The following is a 16,002-nucleotide window of genomic DNA, read 5'->3' as shown; positions in this document are numbered from 1 at the left end:
CCGATTCTGGAGAGGGAAGTTTGGAGCTCTCTGGTGGAGCTGTTGCTCCCGTGACCCGACTACGGATAAGAGGTTGAAGATGGATGGATGGAGGGATGATACCGATTCAATACGTTAATTTGGATACTGGTTCCTGAATGATACTTTTTTCCGACACAATTAATACTTTTTTAAAAATTTACATTACACATGAAATTATGATACAAATCGTCATAGAAAATAAACCTAGTTTATTTTACACAACTTTAACTGATCTGTAGCTTAACTAACAAAACATTTGTATACAAACACTGCACATAAATGTGAATATAAAAAAATAAATTAAAATCAGTATAAATGGTTTTGATTAAGTTTCGATACCGAGTAGTATTGATGCTTTCATTTCGATGCCAAGACAGTATCAAAATATTCCTAAACCCTGTTTGTGTTTGTGGCCAAAGAAAACGACAGCTGTCACACGGCAGCTTTGATGCTTTTGTGTGACGTTGCTCTATGATCAAGTAGGCCGTTCATTTTGGAAATATCTGGGTGGGCATAAAATGTATGTACTGTGTGTGTCTGTGTGTGTGTGTGTGTGTGTGTGTGTGTGTGTGTGTGTGTAGGACCTGAACAGCCGTGCACAGGCAGAGGTGACCATCAGGGAGGCCCTCAGGGAGTTGGAGCTGTGGGGCGCGGCGGCGGCCTTCAACCTCACCGAGTACACCGACAGCACTGGACACACGCTCACCCTCATCAAGGACTGGAAGGACATAGTTAACCAGGTACAGTACACACACTCGTACAGTTAGGCCTAATAGAGGTGTGCACATGCATAAAGTTAGTGGCAAACTGAGTGGCAAGGTGAAGTGCAAAGTTTTATGTCGTTAAACGTTGTTTAATGCAATCAGATTTTCTGGCCATCAAGGACAGAAAGAAGTTTTTTGCCACTCAGTAGGCGCTCCTGCATAACTTCTGGGTATGATGATGTCACACGCATAGCCTCTATTGACACAGGCAGCGTTAGGCAGAGAACGTGGAGAGGTTATTGTCTATATCAGTAGTTCTCAAAGTTCATCACAATAATTTTAATCACTTTAATGTATAAGTTGGCTATTCAAAAATATCACCTATTTTTCAAAAAAAAAGGAACATTTTGAATAATTTTGCATTTTTAAACAAAAATCTTGGCACAACATATTTTCAGATTCAGGCTCGTGACAAATGTTTGAGAAGTCACTGACTCGAATTTGGCGTCATACATGCACTTTTATTTATTTCATAATCCAGGTATTTAAACTCTTCATGTGACCACACAGGCCATTTAGGAACAAATCCTCATGCTGAATTCACACGAAGGTTCACAGTGCCAACATTCGCAAAATGCAATAAATTGAGTGTGTCCAAGGTTACGAGAGACACCTTCCTATGAAAGTTAGTTGTGCTCCAGTGAGAGCTCTGGTGGCCTGAGTGGATCAAAGCCGGTTACCCCTCCAAGGAGTACCCAGGACAAAAGATGTTTGAGAACCCCTTCTTTATGGAAATGTGCACAGAGAGCAGGTGTACATGGTTGACGTGTTGCCGAAAAATAGCATGTCTCCGGGGCCACCTTTCATGCTGTTTCACAAAACACAGATTCGGGCTTGGCCTTAAAAAGAAATTAATGGTTCAGTCATGAGATGGTTTAATTTGGCTTTATTCCATGCATCTTCAACCTCTCCATTTCTCAGAAGACGGCAGTTAAACGACACTATGGTGTGGGCGCAGCATTATTTGTAGTGGCAAATTGCCTTCTGAACACAACACACAGATGTGTATCTGTTGGCCAGATCTGGGACAGATAGCAGGCTTTCTCTCCACTCTGCTTCTGTCTAGGTGGGAGATAACCGCTGCTTGCTGCAGTCTCTGAAGGACTCTCCATATTACAGCGGCTTCCAGGACAAGGTCAGTTCAACACACTATTAAGTGTTTAAATAAACACTGATACAGCGTGTCAAGCTGTGAGCTCATGTTCCTCTCTCAACACATGCGTCCAGGTGAGTCTGTGGGAGGTGCGTCTGTCGGACCTGGATGAGTACCTGCTCAGCCTGAACGCCATCCAGAGGCGCTGGGTTTACCTGGAGCCCATCTTTGGACGCGGGGCGCTGCCCAGAGAGCAGGTCCGCTTCAAGAAGGTTGACGAGGACTTCAGGTACTCTCTCGCTCTCGCTCTCTCCCTCTCTCTCTGTATTTGTGTATTTGTGTGTCAAATGCCCAATAGTTGTAAGGAGAAGCCAGAAGAAGGTTTGACTCTGAGGAAGATGCAAGTCGAAACGTCAGTCACCCTTGCCAAACAAAAAATGATGTGCAGACCAGTCGAGTGCTCCAATACACAATATTTTATTTGGGTAGTCTTCTGAAGTGCCCAGGTATCATATCTTCTCTCTGGCCCAATAGACATTGTGAGGACCATTTTCCTGTTGTTTTTTCTTAGAGTCTTACAATTAGTTTGATTTAGGCATTTAAGATGTTAGGTTTAGGTTGTTGGTTGAAGTTATGATTTACACTTAGTTGCGTGCCGGTGACACAACTAAGCTTAATTCAGGATTTCATTAAAACGTTTAAGATTTTGTTACAATCCTGTCCTGGGGAATAAAAGGATTGTCACATTGGCAAGAGAAAGTTTGTTTTATTATTGACCGTTCGTCTTTGGGTTTCTTTTAGTGATTTTACAGAATCAGAATCAGAATTTCAATACAGTATTTTACAAAGTCTGTCTGTCCTTCCATCTTTCTATCTTTAATGGGTAAGACCACTTTTTGAGAGGTTTGGGTTGTTTTCTTACCTTATTATGGGCAAACTATTCCATTCCATGAGTTATTTCGCTCCGTTGTGTTGTTTATTAGCAATTAAAAATAGGGTCCATTGACTTCCATTGTAACGGGGAAACAGCCCTCACTCTTTTAGCACATAAACCAACGCAACAAAAGTTGATTCTGACAGTTTATGACATCAGGAAAACTCATGCGGTTTTATTTGTAATAAAAAATGACAACTTTGTCTTGTTTTGACTAATTTGTGTAGAAAGAAGATCCGGTAGGTATGCCTACGCCGACCGAATCACTGCTGTTCGCGTTGAGTAAAAAACGATCTGATTGGACCAAAACTGTACACCTTATTGGAAACGACGGGGATGTAAAGAAATGGATTTGATCTCGTCCGCTTGTCACTAAAAACATACACAATGGACGTGTTTGAGGGAGACACTTTAGAAGACACTTTAGAAGAAGTGTCTGGGATTGCTCATATGCGAGGCTGCAGCTGGGTGCATCTCAAACAGCGTGGAGACTTCTGTTTACAAACGAAACTTCGCAAGACGTCCCCGCGAGAGTTGGGAACGCCGTAGTACTGCTTCAGTCTATCTCCGACTAAAATAGTAACTATAAATCTATCTTAAAAGACGAAAATAAAACCGCATGAGTTTTCCTGATGTCATAAACTGTCAGAATCATCTTTTGTTGCATTGGTTTATGTGCTAAAAGAGTGACTTTGAGAGCTGTTTCCCCATTACAATGGAAGTCAATGGACCCTATTTTTTATTTCTTAAATTGCTAATAAACACAACGGAGCGAAATAACTCAAAAAGTGGTCTTACCCTTTAACTGTGCATGCTAATAATCATAGGTCCAAAAGCATCATCTTTTAACTGCTTGCAATCTACACTTTAGTCTGAGTGCGCCCTCTAGTGTTGGACAGCTGGGTAGCATCTCAAAGCAATCCAAATTGATCACATCACGTCCTTTGTTTTGCGACCGCAGGTTGCATTTATTATGAAATCGTGCATTTCCCGTCAGTCAGTCAGTCACGCCCCATATATGGTCATGCCTTGTAACATCACGTGATGCCATCAATATTAAGCCCATATTTGGAGATCCCTGATGTCATCAATATTGGCTAGCAACTCTACATCTCACCTCAAACCCTTAGATCTCCATATATGGAGCTGACCTGTTCTGACATTCCATATGTTGATCCTTCCCGATCAATCCTTCCTCTTTGATGTCTCCCTTTTGACTGATACCTGCCCATTTAAACTGTAGACGGGCCTGCCCCAAAGTTACCAAAGCGCCAGGGCTCGCCCAGCAATCTGCTGTCACTCAGGCGGATATGTTGATCTGATCACCCATTCCTAAGGCAAGCGCCAGCGCTCTCCCAGCAGTCTGCTGTCACCCAGGCGGATGCGTGCATGCGACCTCTGCCCCTTTAGGGCGAGGTAGCTTCTCGCCCTCAGGTGTCTTACTGGTAGATTATGTTGTATTTGGTAGCAAATAATAACAATGAAAATATGAACTGAATTGGTTGTGTTTGTTTGTTTGTGTGCTCCAGGTCTATAATGTCAGACGTTCATAGGGACAGTCGTGTGGTTTCTCTGAGCTCCAGGGCTGGCATCAGGAACTCCCTGGTCACCATCCTGGATCAGCTACAGCGCTGCCAGAAATCGCTCAACGAGTTCCTAGAGGTACCGTACCTGTACACACATGCAGAGGGGTCGCATTACTCTTGGATATATCGTCACTGTCAAGCAGAAACCTCTTATATCCATATTTTTGGGGGGGTGTTTTACTTTTTTTGTCAATCAATGCCCTACTACTTAATCATACTACAGCGACACACAAAAGCATCAAAGCAGCACATCCACAAGCTCGAAACGCGGCGCGAAGCACTTTGAGCTTGTACTTTTGCTGTTTTGGGATTTTAATCCTAGAAAAAGTAACAGTTTTTGACATAATGAAGTTTCTACGATATGTGTTTCAATGTGAAGTTAAATGCAATTCAGCTCCGTGGCCACGGGCAGGTGTGTGCATGAGATGAGCATGCACGCAACAGTTTCATGGGATCTGTCAGCTTGCCACTTGCCTACCATTGAAAATGAATGTCTTGGTGCGTCAATTGCTCGTGTGTGTGTGTGTGTGTGTGTGTGTGTGGGTGTGGGTGGGTGTGGGTGTGGGTGTGGGTGTGCGCGCTGTGTGTGCGCATGGTTGTATTCCTATACTTGTGAGGACCAAATGTCCCCACAAGTATCCAGTAGACCAGAGGTTCCCAACCACTGGTACGTGGACCTGTGCTGGTACGCGGGACATATCCCACTGGTACGCGAGAAAGGAATCCCAAGTTTTCCCGAACGTGAATATATAAGCGTGCGTCACCAGGATCAATGATATGGTCACTGACAATGATGGAACATTATGTTGTGAATGTGATATAATATAGCAGCGGGGAGGCTACTTGAGGCCAGTCAACTGTCTTCCGTGTTTTGGTACGATGATGCGTGACCGCAACGCACAACCCCACCCCCCAGCCATACCGGTCCGTGAACATTTTATGAACGGTCAGACGGTTCATGGTAATAGAGAGGTTGGGAACCCCTTCAGTAGACTATGAGAACTAGACGTTGTGTGGACTGTTTTCCTGGTCCTCACAAGAAAGACATTCGGTTCATCATAATACATTTGTCGGCTATTTTCAGCTATTTTCAATGCCGTCCTAAAGATGCCCTCACAAGTTCAAACCTGTGTCCTTGTGGGTTGCAGGAGAAGCGGTCTGCGTTCCCGAGGTTCTACTTCATTGGAGATGACGACCTGTTGGAGATCCTGGGCCAGGCCACCAACCCGACCGTCATCCAATCTCACCTCAAGAAGCTCTTTGCTGGTCAGAGACGTCTACCCCTGAGCTTCATAATAGACTATATATGAGCGTTCTTGCATATTCCTTGCGACCAGCGGTGTCTACTTTACCCCCAGCCAGGCCTGCATGCCACATTCGGCTATTATCCTGCTATTTTCAATGCCAACCTAAAATGTTTATGTCCATACAAGTATAGTAATTCAAACGTGTGTGTGTGCGTTTTGTGCGTGTTGTGAGTGTAGGCATCAACAGTGTGCAGTTTGATGAGCAGTGCCAGCACATCGTGGCCATGCGTTCTCTAGAGGGAGAGGTGGTTCCACTCAGGAACCTCGTCCGCATCTCCAACCACGTGGAGGTAAGCATATGACACGCATGTCAAATCAATCGATGCTTAAAAGTGCTATTTTTGGGGCACGGTGGCACAGTCTGTAGTGCTGTCGCCTCACAGCTAGAAGGTCCTGGGTTCGATTCCGGCTGCGGACACTGTGGGTGCTGGCGCCGTGCTTTCTCCTCCGCGTCATCATGCCCATATCCGAGGCGGGGTTGGCGAAAGGGCCTTTCTGTGTGGAGTTTGCATGTTCTCCCCGTGTCCCCTAGGGGTAGGTACCCTCACAAAAAACATGCAGTAATCCTGGTCTCTAAACTGCCTCCCCCTGGCCAGCCGGGGCGCCTGATGGAGGGGAAAGGAACTGGTTGGAATAACGTGTTCCTTCCACACGCTACGTCCAAGAAACTTGGATACTCATGCATGAAGGAAGCATAAGTTCAAGTCCGTTGCTCTCCCCAGGTTGGCGGAGGGTGTGTAGAGCCCAGGATCACATTACGGTAGATAATTGACACAGGGGTGAAAAATGGGTTACAAAATCGTGGGATAAAAAAAAAGGTGCTATTTTTAAGTTTGCATTGAATCTTAAATAGCTCTATATTCTTATCATTGCTCTAGAGCGTTTGTTCAGTACCAGGGGTCAAAAAAAGAAGAATAAATTAAACAGACAATTGTAAGTGGAACACTATACATTTGATGCTGATAAAATACCTTTGTGAGATTCTCTCTCCTTATTGGAAAAAAGTGGTATCCCAACTGACCATGTGTTTTCTGTTTACTAAGGACCTGGAGAGACAGGGAGCCCCCTGCTACTGAACAAACACTCTATAGGAATCATTACTATTACATGTAATAAACCTGTGTGTGTGTGTGTGTGTGCGTGTGTGCGTGTGTGCGTGCGTGCGTGCGCTCCCTCCCCAGGTGTGGCTGGGTGAGCTTTCTGCAGAGATGAAGGAGACATTGAAACACCTGCTGTATGAGTGTGTGTCCGCAGGAAAGAAAGGGGATGTGGACCCCTCTCGTTACCCCTCACAGGTACACACACACACACACACATCCTTTTCATCATCTTAGTTTAAAAAAATAATGATAATTACAACAATTTACCCGTTTTTGAGGAACGAATTTGATTGGTTGAAACAGCTTTCTAGCCGTGCTTAAACCATGATAATGGAACGGCTAATCAAAACAAACAATTCAGCCGTGCTTTTCTCTCAGAGCGTAGCAGACTCGGTGGCTAGGCTAGCTAGTTTCTTGGGACATTTGTGGTCGTAGTGACTACATCTGTCATTGAAAATTTTTCATTTTTCAGCGATTCTCTTAGTTTTAAGGGTAACTGACTATTGTCATTAATGCACGCCTGCGGTTCCGTAAGGTATCGCAGAAATGTTTCAATCCATTCATCCATTGTATGATTGATTGAATACTTCTTTGACAGTTTGCAAAAAGTACCTTAAGCCAATGCAATACCAATGCAACTTGGTGTGGTTGACCTTAAAACGTCCCAACAATGCTGAAAGGATTACACAAAACGCCTTGAGGGCTTTGTTTCCATTGTGTTCCTATGTGTTCAATGCATAAAGACAGTACTGTACAAAAATCCTCAATACTAGAAGCAGTGCAAGTATATTCACAGAAACACAGTGGGGGTAATTCATTTTAGAAGACTTTGCGATTATGTGATGTCCTGTTTCCCACACGGCACACGTCAAAACTCAAAACATGTGATTGGCACTGAATGAGTTCAAACTGGACAAAACAGGTCGAAATGTAATTTATAAAATTGCTGTCTTAAAATTGTTGTATGGTAAGTGGTGCATTTATATAGCGCCTTTATCCAAGGCGCTTTACATAGGTTGTGCATTATATTAACCATTCATGCACCAATGGCAGCGGAAACCATGCAAGGCACCAACTGGCAACCTGGTGGTTACCATGCGGCCACTCTACCCCTGAGCCACCACCGCCCCTCACAAGTAAACTAACGTGTGTGTGTGCATGCATGTGTGTGTGTGTGTGCGTGCCTGCGTGCGTGTGTAGATCCTGTGCCTGGCGGAGCAGATCCAGTTCACTGAAGAGACGGAGAAAGCTCTGAGGGATCAGAGTCTACAGCAGCTGGAGCTGGAGCTGGCTGCAAAACTAGAACACTACACTACTGTAGACACCAGCTCTGAAGAGCAGAGTAGCACAGGTACGCGCGCGTGTGTGTGTGTGTGTGTGTGTGTGTGTGCGTGCGTGTGTGTGTATTATATATTTGGAGAGTTACGCTTAAGGGTCGCTGGTGGGTTTAGTGGTTGGAGTTAGAGTTTTCCCTATTTTCAAATTCATTTTGCAGAAATATCACACACCAAAACATACCTGGTCTACAGCAGCACAATGCATGTGCAGTGGTCACTGACTACACCTTGACTGCCCAGTGGTCACTGACTACACCTTGACTGTGCAGTGGTCACTGACTACACCTTGACTGCCCAGTGGTCACTGACTACACCTTGACTGTGCAGTGGTCACTGACTACACCTTGACTGTGCAGTGGTCACTGACTACACCTTGACTGTGCAGTGGTCACTGACTACACCTTGACTGTGCAGTGGTCACTGACTACACCTTGACTGTGCAGTGGTCACTGACTACACCTTGACTGTGCAGTGGTCACTGACTACACCTTGACTGCCCAGAACGGAAATGTCAGTCTTTTCAAGCCCATTAATTAGTTCACTGCTATTTTCAATGCTGTCTGAAAATGTTGATGTCCTTCCTTGGAAGTATAGTAATACAAATGTGTGTGTGCATGTGCGTGCGTCTGCTAAGTCAATAAACACACACACACACACACACACACACACACACACACACGTATACACTCCTATCCGAACCGAAACCGTCTTCTTGCCTATCACTCTCCCATGGCTGTCATACTGATTTAGCTCTAATTGCAATGGAGGCCGTTATTTATCACTGAGAGATAAACACTTCCAAGGCGGACTGACCTGATAGCCAGCCACACACAAAGACACGCTCCTTCAGATTAAACTGAAGAGAGTAATTGCAGCTGGCCTAATCTAATGACCTGGGGGCTAAGTGAACGCCACATAAAACCCAGACAGGGAGAAAGATCAGTCCCACTGAATGTGAGTGTCTGACAGAAAACTTGTATCTTGTAAAATAGCCAATCCGAAGTTAACGTGTCACATGGCAATTATTTATTTGTTATTGTGAACATGAAAGTGGTTAAGTCTGCCTTAACCACTGGGTAAAGTATTAACATGAGCTTGGACTACATTGGATCCATTGGAACACTCATTATGTACAAAATGTACTTCAGGATTCAAAAAACGGCAAAAGTAGCAGGTCTACAAACTCAAAGTGCAACGTTTCAAGCTTGCAGATCTGCTACATTTGATACTTTTGACGCTGTAATATTATCAAGTAGGACGTTAATTTACGAAAAAAGTTAGGTTTCTGCCCGACAGCAACAATATCCTGAAAAAGTAGCGGTTTTGGACATACAAGGTTTCCGTGGGATAGCGGCAGTATAAAAGAGGCAGGTTCCTGAACGGTCATCTTGTCTTGCAGGCTGGCTTCTAAGGTCACCGTGTTGGAGAAAAGTCATTTTGCTCCTGTCAGGAGGAGATAGAAAGCTTGTGGACTGTGACTGCTTCAGATAATATACAATGGTTCCAACTCACACAGACAGTTCCTAAACTTTTTCAGCTCGGATTCTCAAAAGAGGAATTTGGTGTCTTACCGCAGTGTTTCTCAAACTGTGGGTCTGGACCAGCAGGGCAGTCCCCAAACAATTTTGGAGAGGGGTCCCCAGATGATTTTCTTAACCCATTTTGACCTGAGATCAGATTCTAAAAATGTCTTCTACATCCTGACAGTTTTCTGAAAAAGCTATGTTTCTATGTCAGTCGTTCTTCGATTTTTCTAAAATAGCAGACCTACAAGCTCGTAGCGCGCCACTCGGTGGCACGCTATGAGCTTGTAGATCTTCTATTTTTCAATAGCTAAAGCATAACATAATGCTAACACCAATTTTTGTATTTTTCTTTAATCCTTGAGTAGTACATAGTACGTGAGGCCAGTCTGTGACGTCATATCGATGACATCAGGGACATATAATGGGCATAAATAAAAGGTACACAAACAGACATGCAGTTGTGGATTTAGAGGTAGTATTTCTGGTCAACCACTGAACCGCTAGTCCGACTGACATCCCACTCAGCACTACACTCCCATGTGTCCTCCGTGATACACCTGTCACGCTTGAAGCTGATCGGTCGAACAGTTCTGAAGACATACGGGGGAGACACAGACAGACACAGAGATTCCATGTAGATATATATATAATACATAGCACATACCGATGGAGGGAAGACTATACGGGTCATTCTAATTCATAAGACAAAATTATAAAAATCATAATTTAGTTTCCTTGATGTGTTTTCATAACATAAGAACAATAAAGTTAGTGTTTTATTGTTTTATAGGTTATTGAATTTAAACACTTTTTTTTAAAGCATGGCCTGTCCCTCTGCATGATTGTTCAACTTTGACTAGATATTGAGCCCAAAATATGTTAATTATGTTTAGTTTAGTTTAGTTTAGTTTTTTTTTAATTTGTTTAACCCATTCAGGCCTGACGTCAAAATTTAAAAAAAAATGTTTTCTAAATCATGACAATTTTCTGGAAGATTTGAGGCACATTTTAACGATTTAAAAAAAATAGCAGACCTACAAGTGCATAGCGCGCCACTCGGTGGCGCGCTATGAGCTTGTAGATCTGCTATTTTTCAATAGCTAAATTATAACATAATGTTTAAAACACCAAAAGGGGTTCCCGCCCAAAATGGGTTAAACTTGGGTAAAAAACTATATTTGAGTTGTGTCCCCCTGTTACTGCTAAAAGAAAACACTCCTTCAGAGGTAATGTCCATCCTTTCCAGGAAGTGAAATCATCACTTTCATGAAGTTGCTGGCAAAATGTCAGCCAAGTGTGCTCTTCTTTTAATGAATTTTCTTTGAGTTTTATAATGTTTGACATAGAGGGATGACCACTCTGCTAAAACATAATCACCAGGTATTATTATTATAATGTTTGACAGAGGGATGACCACTCTGCTAAAACATAATCATCAGGTATTAGTATTATATAAGGAAGATTTCATTTTTTTAAGTGTACAGTATTTGTTAAAATGTTGTTTTTATCTGGACACACCCACCATTTAATTAAGTATGCCTGGTTTGCCTGATGGGTGGTGATCTACCTGAACTGACACCGCACCCACATCTGTTGTTGTATGATAAAGTGGGAGGGGATGATAGTGTGATGTCACTACATCGCTGTTTTTTTCATTGGCACGTTTGACTGTCAAGGTTTCAGCCTCCAGGAAGAAACCCTAAATACAAAGGGAAGACATCATTGCACATAACAACCACACCATGGGGTCTAATGAAGTACTGTCACCTCATAAACACATGGAAAACTGGGGAAAAAATGCAAAAATCACGGCACTCCATCTTTAAGAACAATCATTTAAATAATAGCAGGCCTGCCTAGTTTAACATCACCCATCCATTGCTCTGGTGTTCCGAGCCAGAGAATGCTTTTAATGCATCCATCTATTTATCCTCCATTACATTAACTTAGAAGCTATTACTTTGGCCGTGATCACACAGCGGGGTTTGGAAAACACAAGACGCACCGTTGCGGAACGATATCTTGGGCACAAATGCACAGAGGCAATTGTTTGTGTTGTCTGGATCAAACGCTGAAATTGAATCACTGTTGTTGGTTTGCAGGACATTCTGTCAGTGTAAACCGTATCGACGCTGTCGGGTGGAAACCTTGTATGTCCAAAACTCTTCAGCAAATGGAAACAAATAACCTTTGTTCCAATGGATCCAATGTAGTCATTATTTAGTCATAAGCTCTTCATATTTCCTTGGTTGGTTCAATATTTACAAAACCCACAGACAGTCTTATTTAGCACTTTCACTTTCGCCAAAATACCAGCTCTACATGTTATTTTGGCTATTTTCGATGGACACTGTTGTACAACATAGTAGGACATTAAACGTTGAAATAATAATCAAAATAAAATGTTTCTGCCCGACTATATACAGTAAAAAGAAAACACAGAAAATAATTGAAAGTATCCATAACTTCCAGTAACTCCAGATTCCAGTAGGTGGCTATTGATTGATGCGACTTTATGCCTCTGAAAGTGAGTTTAAATTGATTGGATCCAACTGAATTAAATTACACATACTCTAGCACTTTGTGTAACCCATACACGCAGCAGCAAGGCACTGCTCATCTGTGGTGGAAGATGTACTCACTACTCAAGAGTACTGTTTTGCTTTAGTGAAAATATCAATAGAACAGTTACAGGTAAAAAATGTTTGACTTTATTCACAACTAGTCTTTTATGTATTTATATAGGCCTAGCCAATCTACAGTATAAGCTCACGACGCTTCCCATTGCAAGCCACTATGAGCTTGTTAATGTGTGTTGTGTATTAATAATCTAAAGCAGCAACGTAACTAGGTCTATTGAGTTCTTAATTACAATATTTGCCTCTGAGATGTAATGGAGTAGAAGTATAAAGTATCAAACAATGAAACTAACATGAGTAAATGTACTTAGTTCATTTCCACCTCTCCAACCTTTTCTGGATCAGGGCCCACTTGGTACTCACTTAAGTGGTCAGATGGGTGGTCCACATGCATTTTTAACATGTTTTTTTTTATTGATCAATCAATTGATTTTGTTCTGGCTTGGATCAATGTATCTAACGCGATATTCTTTAAGTTACTATAATTTTTTTCCAACACTGTTTTCATTCAAAATGTAGTGTTCTGCCAATTATTTGGGGGTCCCACTTGCAATGTCCTCGTAGGCCCCCGGCACCACAGCCTGGGGGCCCCACAGCTCATACGTTGTGCTTTGGTCTCGTGTCTGAGCCAAATAGCCAGTTAGTCCTGCTGCGCCAACTCCGCTGCCAGGTTTTATGGTCCATCTATTTGTCCAGGGTCATTAGACTGCTCTGCCAGCCATTTACTTCCAGCAGCTCCAATCAGTGCTGCCTGCCACTGATTGCACTGTAGCTCTCCTGCCAGCCTGCTGCTGTAGAGCCAACGCACGTCACACATAATGAGACTCACTCTTTCCCAGGTGTTTGGCCCAGTCTGGACAGGGTTTTGAGGTTAGGTTTAGGCATAACTTCTGTGAGGTTATGTTTCTGAGTAAGGGGCGATTCATACTCCTATTTTAGAGCCGAATAAAAGTCGGTTCGGCTCTGTAGAGCCTACAATGTGACGTCCTTTGAGGTTCGGCTGGGCGGGTACCGTCCTAAAGTCGGCTCTTCGGTGCTACTGAAAATTTCTGACGAGCCGAAATCATTTCGGCACTACAGCGCCGAAACAGCGGTAAAATAGGAGTATGAATCGGCCCTTAGTGTTCTGTACCTTACAAAATTGTTTATGTACAAGCAAAGAATGTTTGCTTTCGCCGTCTGTCCGTTGAAGTGTCTGGGCAATTATGTTTTTAGTTTCTTCATCAGAGTTAATTGTCTATGTTTGGATTATTTTTAAGTAGTTCTTAGTTTGCTCTTAGTTCTAAATTTGTTTTAAGTTAGGGTTAGGCATAGTGTTTGTGAGGTTAGGGTTAGGTTTAGGCATAGTTTTAGTGAAGTTAAATGTTATTGTTTATACGCAATTAAGGCAAAACACCTGGAAAAGAGGGCGTCCCCACACATATCACTGTTGCTCCATGGAGAAAACCTTTCAACTACATACATTTAGCTACTTAAACCTTATCCTATATCATCCCTTTCGGGTGGAGTCCTCGTATGTCCAAAACTGTTACTTTTCAGGATTCAAATTCAAAAGTAGCAGATCTACAAGCTTGTTGATGTGCTACTTTTGATGCTTTTGTGTGATGCTTTAGTGTGATCAAGTAGGGTATTAATTTAGGCAAAAACACAAAAAGGTTATATGGAGGTATGAAGTTTCTGCCCAACAGCAATGATATGCTTTGCTGCGTGACAGATTGTGACAGATAGCCAATCTGCTGTGAGATTGTGCTAGTGGTTGTATTGTACAGTATGTGTGTCGTGTGTTGTGTAGAATCCAGCATTCTGCAGCTGAAGCTGAAGGCTCTGATCCTGGACATCATCCACAACATCAGCGTGGTGAAGCAGTTCAGTCAATCAGGCGTCAGCAGCCCGGACTCCTGGGCGTGGAAGAAGCAGCTGCGCTTCTACATAGGAGCGGACAAATGTTGCCACATACACATGGTGGATGCACTGTTCAGCTATACTTATGAGTACCAGGTAGGTATAGATGTAGGACAAATGCTGCCACATACACATTTCAGCTATACTATTGAGTACCAGCTAGGTAGCCTATAGACCGGTGGTGGTTCTCAAACTGTTCCCAGATGTTTTTCTTAACACAATGAGTGCCGCCTGCTGGTTTGGGGTGCCATCTTAGATGCTAAAGCATATATAGCATCAATGCTAGCGAGCTAAAATGAGGTCCATTCTTGCGCTAGAAAACTCCATTGTTCCCATCGCGCTCACCGGATAATCAGAAAAGACCTCCGAACATCGCCGATTAGTTCAAAACCACGGATAGCGCCTTAGTTTCAGAGAAAAAATAATGCAAAGCCCGCGGCTAAAACAGAAGCTAATGGCTATAGAGAATGAGACACAGTGCGGGCGGGGCCGTAGCAACCATGCACAGCAACCGGAGCGCTTAAAACATTTGAAAATGGCAGGCACAAAAGGCAATCTTATAGCGATATCAAACGCCTCAAGAGCGTCCCGTGCATTGCGTGCAATTAATTAATCTGGACGAGTATATCTGTCGACTGGATTCAATGTGTTAATTTGCAACATTGTTTTCGCACTCAACAGTGAACAAACCAACAAAGTGTGGTGTATGCACATTAATTAAGTGACACCTTTTAAGACCTTTTTAATACCAACTCGGCGTATGAGTAGCACAGCTTGGGTGCGGCAAGTTGTGTGGGAAGTACTGGGAGTGGTGGTAGATGTGGACCTCCACCTCAGCAATCCATCTCCCAGGGGTCTAGCGCATTGTAACAGGGACCGCGTGTTACCGGCTGATACCGACAATAAGCCACTCCCGACCTACTACTACTTCTTAAGAGGCAACATTTTTGAAAATTGCCGATCTACAAGCTCACAACGCCTCGCAACGAGCTTGTGGTGGATCAGCTATTTTCACAATATTGTTCTGTGGGACAGAGTCGAACAAAATGTAATGACTCAACTCAACTACAATTCCGAGTGCTTGTCTGGGTGGGGTTTCAAATATGATTGTTTTGGGGGGTCGCAGCCTTCAAAGTTTTGAGAACAACTGGTATAGACAAGACAAATACTGCCAAAGCTTTACACAGTTCAATACACATATTGAGGTCCTGGCCTCAAAACGCTGCCTGTCCAAAGCGCTGAGAAAAGCGTAAGCTTTTGTCGTTCATCAGGAAGCTGCAAAAGCTACTTTACTGCAGGAACATTCCCTGTCTTTAAACAAAATGACTATTATAATGCCACGAATCCTTAATTCACATCATCCTTCTACTCGGAACAGCTCCACAATGACATTCAAGTCCCTGCAGGGTATAGTTGGGTCGAAAGGTTGAAACGTTTAACAAATTACACTCTCAAACATTTACCTTGACATTTTAGTGTTCACCACTAGGGGGCAGTTTTGGTCCAGGTATGGATCTATTTTGCTTACTAGAAATGCCTTGTACTCTCTGCTGCAGTCCCTCTGCAAAACTGCTGCCTAAACCCCCCCATCTCCCCTTTAGTGCCCTCCACCCATTCATCAGTGGTGGTGGAGTATTCACAAAGAAGTATTCACATCTTTTACTTAAGTAAAAGTATCACAGCAGCTTGGAAATACAAGTGAAAGTATGGTGTTCAAATTGTACTTGCGTAAAAGTATAAAGGTTTAACATTCACAAGTATAACATGTGTACACACCTTTTGAAAATAGCAGA

At 43.0% G+C, this 16,002-nt stretch overlaps 1 protein-coding gene across 1 annotated transcript in view; it reads left to right on the top strand.

Annotated features, from left to right (window-relative positions):
• dync2h1 (dynein cytoplasmic 2 heavy chain 1) overlaps positions 1-16,002 on the top strand; it is a gene marked incomplete at its 5' end in the record, with an annotated part of 668,232 nt that overhangs the window by 26,423 nt on the left and 625,807 nt on the right. The window contains 9 exons of the mRNA XM_079513540.1: positions 603-761; positions 1,852-1,920; positions 2,013-2,167; positions 4,342-4,474; positions 5,547-5,664; positions 5,883-5,995; positions 6,887-7,000; positions 8,006-8,156; positions 14,100-14,305. Of these exons, the coding sequence (XP_079369666.1) occupies positions 603-761; positions 1,852-1,920; positions 2,013-2,167; positions 4,342-4,474; positions 5,547-5,664; positions 5,883-5,995; positions 6,887-7,000; positions 8,006-8,156; positions 14,100-14,305 (1,218 nt within the window). The remainder of the gene's footprint in view (positions 1-602; positions 762-1,851; positions 1,921-2,012; positions 2,168-4,341; positions 4,475-5,546; positions 5,665-5,882; positions 5,996-6,886; positions 7,001-8,005; positions 8,157-14,099; positions 14,306-16,002) is intronic.

This window comes from Electrona antarctica (genome assembly GCF_951216825.1).
Source record: "Electrona antarctica genome assembly, chromosome: 11".
Taxonomy (NCBI): Eukaryota; Metazoa; Chordata; class Actinopteri; order Myctophiformes; family Myctophidae; genus Electrona; species Electrona antarctica.
The sequence above is the reverse complement of the archived record's forward strand: the minus strand, read 5'-3'. Positions and strand labels throughout refer to the sequence as shown.